The sequence below is a fragment of the Anopheles aquasalis genome, chromosome 2, assembly GCF_943734665.1.
Source record: "Anopheles aquasalis chromosome 2, idAnoAquaMG_Q_19, whole genome shotgun sequence".
In the NCBI taxonomy this organism is placed as follows: domain Eukaryota; kingdom Metazoa; phylum Arthropoda; class Insecta; order Diptera; family Culicidae; genus Anopheles; species Anopheles aquasalis.
In genome coordinates, this window is record NC_064877.1 from 49,901,331 (window position 1) to 49,907,500 (window position 6,170).

At 36.1% G+C, this 6,170-nt stretch overlaps 1 protein-coding gene across 1 annotated transcript in view; it reads right to left on the reverse strand.

Moving 5' to 3' along the window:
* Positions 1-4,563: 4,563 nt before the first annotated feature.
* LOC126580951 (peroxisomal membrane protein 11C) overlaps positions 4,564-6,170 on the reverse strand; it is a 2,856-nt gene continuing 1,249 nt past the window's right edge. Inside the window, exons 3-4 of the mRNA XM_050244306.1 lie at positions 5,958-6,026; positions 4,564-5,876 (exon numbers count right to left, since the gene is read on the reverse strand). Of these exons, the coding sequence (XP_050100263.1) occupies positions 5,657-5,876; positions 5,958-6,026 (289 nt within the window). The 3' untranslated portion in view covers positions 4,564-5,656. The remainder of the gene's footprint in view (positions 5,877-5,957; positions 6,027-6,170) is intronic.

The following is a 6,170-nucleotide window of genomic DNA, read 5'->3' on the forward strand; positions in this document are numbered from 1 at the left end:
TTTCCTTTTATATATGGCGCTACTGTTGCAGGCTTTTTGATTCAGACTTCTTAAGACTGCTAGAAAAAAAAACTGTTCACGTCATGTGCTATCACATTAAATGATAAACAAACATTTAAGGGACCGAGTAAACACAATTAAAGAAAAAATGACTTACATATATCTAACAAAGAGATTGGAAGTTATTTGCCAAAGTAAATTAGCAATTGTAATTTTGAATTTATCATTTATATACAATTTCATCTAATGCATACACAAAATGTCTATGTTTTTTGAAACAGCTATAGGGAGATTGGAAAATAATTTGATTAAAATATAGCAATCCACTTACAAAAACGAACAGGGTTGGATGCAGTGTTAAACGGTTATGCAGTGCAAACGAAGTGTTAAACAAATATGCACGAGAAAAATAAAAACACGATTGATCAACGTTCTTGCAAATGTTAGAAGGACAAAGGCTCATGAGACAATAACATAAATTTGAAGATCTTTTGATCTAGCTAGAAAACATTTTTTATACTGGAATTTGTCGTCGTGTCAAGTTTAGAAATTATTCTAGTGAACTCTTGGTTCGCCAAACTGGCGTAGAACATTTTCTTTTAAAATATATTCAGGATTTATTTCGACTACTTTACACATTCTTGATTCTCGCAATCGTCAGCAGGAGTTTTTCAGATTTAGAAATAAGAGAAATTATAACTGCACCATCAAAAAAAAAAATTCAAAGAAATATCGAGCTTCACTAATTTATTATCCAAAGTGTGTATTTCAGCGATAGCATGCATTCCTAACGACAATGGAAACAGCATCACCGTATGGTTGAATAAAAGGTGTGTAACACTTGTTAAGATGCATCAAAATTAACTTGAGTGCGAAATACATTTAAACTAAGCACACACCACAAAGCAATTGCAAAAAAAAATCGATTTCAAGATAACATTTGATACGGCTGGCGAAAGTGGATCAAAATATTAATGAAACCTGTGCCTAGCAATATTTGCAAGCTATTTCTGCAGCATCAATCCCAAGACATGTTTAAATAATTGTGCGTTGACTAATTTGATGAGAATATAACATTTGAATGGCGAACGTGTGTTGAAGAAAGTAATTATCTTTAAGTACATCCAACGTAACGTAGGCCAGTGTTACGGTTTTTCTTTTGTAAAAGATAAGGATATCGTTCTGATCTGTTGTTTCACATTGTTACGGAAAATGTTCAATGGAAGTAAAACAATCTAACCTGCGAAGATTAATCGAAATAATATCACGAACACATGTTTGCACTGCATCAAAATGAACGATCAATGGTTTATTCATTCCTTACTCATTTCGTATCATCAGCACATAAGAAGTGTTGCATTAACTAAAGAAAGTATGATTTTTATAGTTCAACATTTTCAAAAACAGTATCTGACCGGAATGATGCTGTTGTATAGGAAATAGTTGTTGAATATGAACGAAACACGGTTCCAAATAAGTTGGAGAATATCTGAAATGGTATGATTTTCGGAAAGGTTTTTTTAGTAACGAGGAGATATCATAAAAGAGCGCGCATCGATTTAACTCTGTATTTTGTGAATCTTGCATCGAAAACCGAGATTAGTAAAGTTTTAACTTAAAATGGAGAATTTATTTGCTTTATATGATTCTTGCGTTGGAACCGAGGAATGAGTTCAGCGCTTTTTTGTGAAAAATAAATCATTTTCTTACTGTTAGGTCATTTTCAGTGAGTAGAATAAAAAGAAAAATTGAAATTGTTGCATACATTTATAGCTAATCCAAATTAAGAGCCTTAAGAAAATGTGCTGTCTCCAAAACGATCGGAGTAAAAGATAATTAAAAAACCCCAATCGAGTTAGCTTTTTCGAGAATCATGTTTTACTAGACATTTGTACGAAGTATTACTTTTGTTCTAAATGAGCAAGTTGTAAAACGGTAGAAAGATATATGGAAAGAGGATATGTGGAAAAACTAAAAAGTTTCGTACATCAAATCAACACCATGAATGTCGATAGTAATGCGTTATTAGTGATAAGAAGAAAACAAAACAAAAAATACGGAGATCCTTAGCCTTTGTGGAATGAACTATTATGAGGAAGACGAATTAAGGAGCAGCACGGAAAGAATATTGCATTTTATTGGACATATATTACGAGCCGATGTACTGAACCTGATGCATTGCTCGAATCGAACGATGTGCAAGAATTTACGGCCAAGCATTTGTGCGCAATTTTTGAACTGAATTTTAAACGTGCACAATCACCCTTGTGTATAAGTGCATTTTAAATAGCTTGGTTCGGCATATTGTTACAGCTTCACGAGTTTAATTTTAACTTCAGTAAAAAGTAATGTTTAATTTAAAAACATAATTGTTCATTTTATACTTTTCCTCATCCATTTCGCTACGTTTTTGAAGAAATATTTTGGTTAGTAAACTTACATAATTCATGAAATATATATTAATTTTGAGTGATGTTAAACGACGAACAAAGTTTTACATACTGTGGGATTTTTTTTATCAACCTGTTGCCTTATACCTGTTCACACACCGAGTAATACGATACCGTTTGCAGGAACGTTTTTACGTGTTAGCATACCCGACGATGATCGCTGCTGATTACGAGCATCATACATTATCAGTATACTCTTTTTTCTTTCTACGAATGCTGTGTTTTACGGGAAAGTAATTTTATAAACTGAGATCAAACACAATCCTTTCATTTATAATCACTTATCAATTGTAATCATACTTTGTGTGTGGGTGTGGTTTTATTTCTATCATTTCATCCATTTCTCAATATTTGTTTCTTTTTGTGATCGGTGACCGAGAACATCATCAATATGCATCAGTCGTTTAACTTGAGCGGAAGGATGTTGTTTTTATGAAATGTAAACTGTAACTGAATTTTAATTACTCGATCTTTCCCATTTGCTGCAGTTTAAAGGAGCACAAATGAATACTATCTAGAAAATTCAAGAAGACTAGAGCCTGACGTCGTCGCCCCAGTAATGTGGGGTAGAATGTGGGTAGCAAAGCAATAAGCAAAGGCAAAGAGAAGGAGGCTAACCAATGCAGCAGCAAAAGCTAATTATAAAGCATGGTATCGTAATATGCTCTCTCCAATCATTGTCCACAATCATAGATTCACAATCAAAAGAGAGAAGGGAAGAGAAGATGCTAAACACATATTGTTTTACATGCACCAAGATGGAATTATCTCAATCATACTCATCCTTTTGTGGGGAGAAAGTTGTTAGGACCAAACTATAATAGCAGAAACAAACGCAATTCTATTTGAAACAGCTCAAATAGCTGCTGCTTAATGAACCATTAAAACAACAATCATTAAATATTGTGAAAAAGCTCCTGCAGCATGGAGTTGAAAGTAAAAAGAAAGACAAATACGTGAAACGGTGTTGCTACATATACAATCGCCCACTCAGACGCGCTGCATGATACTATTTATGGTGTCACGAGTTGACAACGCTTGGATAACCAGTTGTAGGGTACAGGCATATAAGTGGAAAGGGGGCAAAATCAAACGCAAGGAAGTCAGGCAAAAACTATTTAAAATGAACTTAATGATCAAGAAACGAAGCGTTAATATATAATGCTTTTCCAAGCCCCTTGGATCAGTCTATATATTTACATATGCTCTGGTGTTTCATTCTTAATGCTATTCTGATTGAAATAATGGAAAACTGCTATAGACAGCATCACGAAAGGGGAAGCGTATTAAAGACAGTGGCGATGCGAAACAAAACGAATTGAAACTACATTTTATCAGCCAGTTAGTTATAGTAAAGCATTCTACACACAGTACGGAACATAAATCAATCAATAAGCAGGCCGATCATCACTGGTGCTGATCGTTTTCTAGCATCAAATGCCACTCCAAATCAGCGAACAGCTTTTCTTCCAAATTGTTGTTCACATTTGTTATTCGCCGCACTTTAGTAAGGAAAGGGCTGCTGTAAGTGGAAGAGAGAGGGAATTACAAACAGGTACTTTAGTAATATTAATCACAAGGAATCGAACAAGAACAAAAACAACTTACCACTTGCACATTCCATGAATTCGACAGACAATACAGCTAAGCGAGGTAGGGCGAGTGAGGGAGGAGAGGGACATTACCAGTAAAAGAAAGGAAAAGAGGTTTATATATACATTTTGTATACTTTTAACAACTGAAACAATTTCTTTATCGTTTCCATATTGGTCCAGTCGAGTAGTTTATGCGTTTCATTGTTTGATAAAGTTATGAGTGACTGAGAAGCACATGATGCATTACTGGAACACAGGATAAAAGACAAACGAAAAATGAACCTCTTGCAATAAACAATACGGCAAATTCTACATTCCTTGATTTGAATCGAAGTGAACCCAAAAAAGTATTGCGTTCTCATTTGATTCTCTTGACGACGTTTCATTATTGCGTTAAGCTTGCTGCGCGATCATAACCTGAGAAAAGATATAGTGCTGGGTGCGCAGTAGAATGATGGGAAGCAGAGTTATGTAACGATGGACTTTGTATTAACGCGAAACAATAACATAAACAATAATGAAGGAGAAAGCAGAAATCTATTTATTCTTCGATCAGCAAAACAAACTCTTAAATGTTTCCGTACTGATCCAAACACATAAGGAGAAGCAGTAAACAGTATAATAAAACAGTTTAATCAAAAGGCGCTAACAAACATAGTATCTTGCATCCGAAATGGGACATGTCGGGAGATGATACAGTTATGTAACGGCAGCCATTGGAACGAGTACTATGAATACATAAGATTGTTTTTCGTCTTCTTGGTTTCTTGTGCGCTATTTGATGTTGCTTATAATCCGATTCTATTGCTGAATGGCTGATCATTGTGTGAGGTAGAACGAAGATGGCAAGTCCCCGTAATAGCCGGTCGGTGAGCCTCGTAGTAAAAGTAAAGAAATGGCCACATTAACTATGCAATTGTCTTTTGAATCGGTTTTATTAATACGAATTGCAACATTATGCCCCGCGCTAAGTTGGTTAACGAGTTCCCAAGCTCCCTCATAAAATTTATTTGCGCTTCTAAAAAAAAAAAAAATCCCGTAATCATTAAACCGTTACACACTGACTAGACTTCGGTATTGGTGTATACTATACAAAGTCTTAGCAGTATCTCACGTAGTCCTTATCCAGTCGCTTTCTGAACATAACACTGCACTGGAAAACAACAATACATGCAAATTACAATAACTAAACTAAAATTCACTTTAAAGGTATCAATTGCAGTTGCTCCTGGGTTTGACCGTTTGCTAATGTGAGTTATTCATTGCGAAAAAAAAATGCGAGAGCTAAGTATTGAGAATCGTTTTTGGATTCTCAAATTGTCATACGCGATCCTCGGTCGGCGAACTCAAGTCTTAAGCTTTCTTCGCGTTTATTGACCTTTCGCTTGATGATCTGCCCACTACTCTACTCTGATGTAATTGGTGACGGACGATCATCAGTTATTATTGATCACTTTGGGTGATGTCGACCATCCTGTTTTTCCTGCACGTGGATAGGATAACGGCTTTCCTAAACCATGTGTTGGACATTGGCTTTGTATGACCCCTTAGGCTTCACGCAATTATATTGCGGCAAATGAATGTGACGAACCACTTGTTGATGCATTAGCGCTAGGCACTTTCTCTAACGATTCGTTTCTTAGCCACATACTGGTAGAGTCCCATCAACGATGATATACTACCAATCAGTCCAACGTGCCACGTTTGGAAACAACCACCCCATAGCATTCCCTTCGGTAGTGTGCTACCGGCGTGGATCAGATCCAATGTTAACCGCAGAATAGAAAGAGCTTCCATGCGTTGCTTTACTTTCAACATCCGAAATGCTTGACTGCAAAAGATGTGCGATAAGGGAATCATAATTTAGAGTGGCCTGTATGAACTAGTGGACGGCGTGGTGCGCCGACTATACCTTGCTTGATTTTCTGCCTTATCGATACATGATTTGTGCTGCTCCATGACGGCAAAGCTGCGGATAGTTCTGTGGAGTTTGTCATAAATAAGAAATAAAAAGTAATTAGTAGACGGCCAAACTAAGCCCCTTTCATGGCTTTAAATCATACGATAGATAAAGCGCGGGAAGCGTCTTGTCTCTAGGAAACAAGAACCGTGGTGCAATGGACAA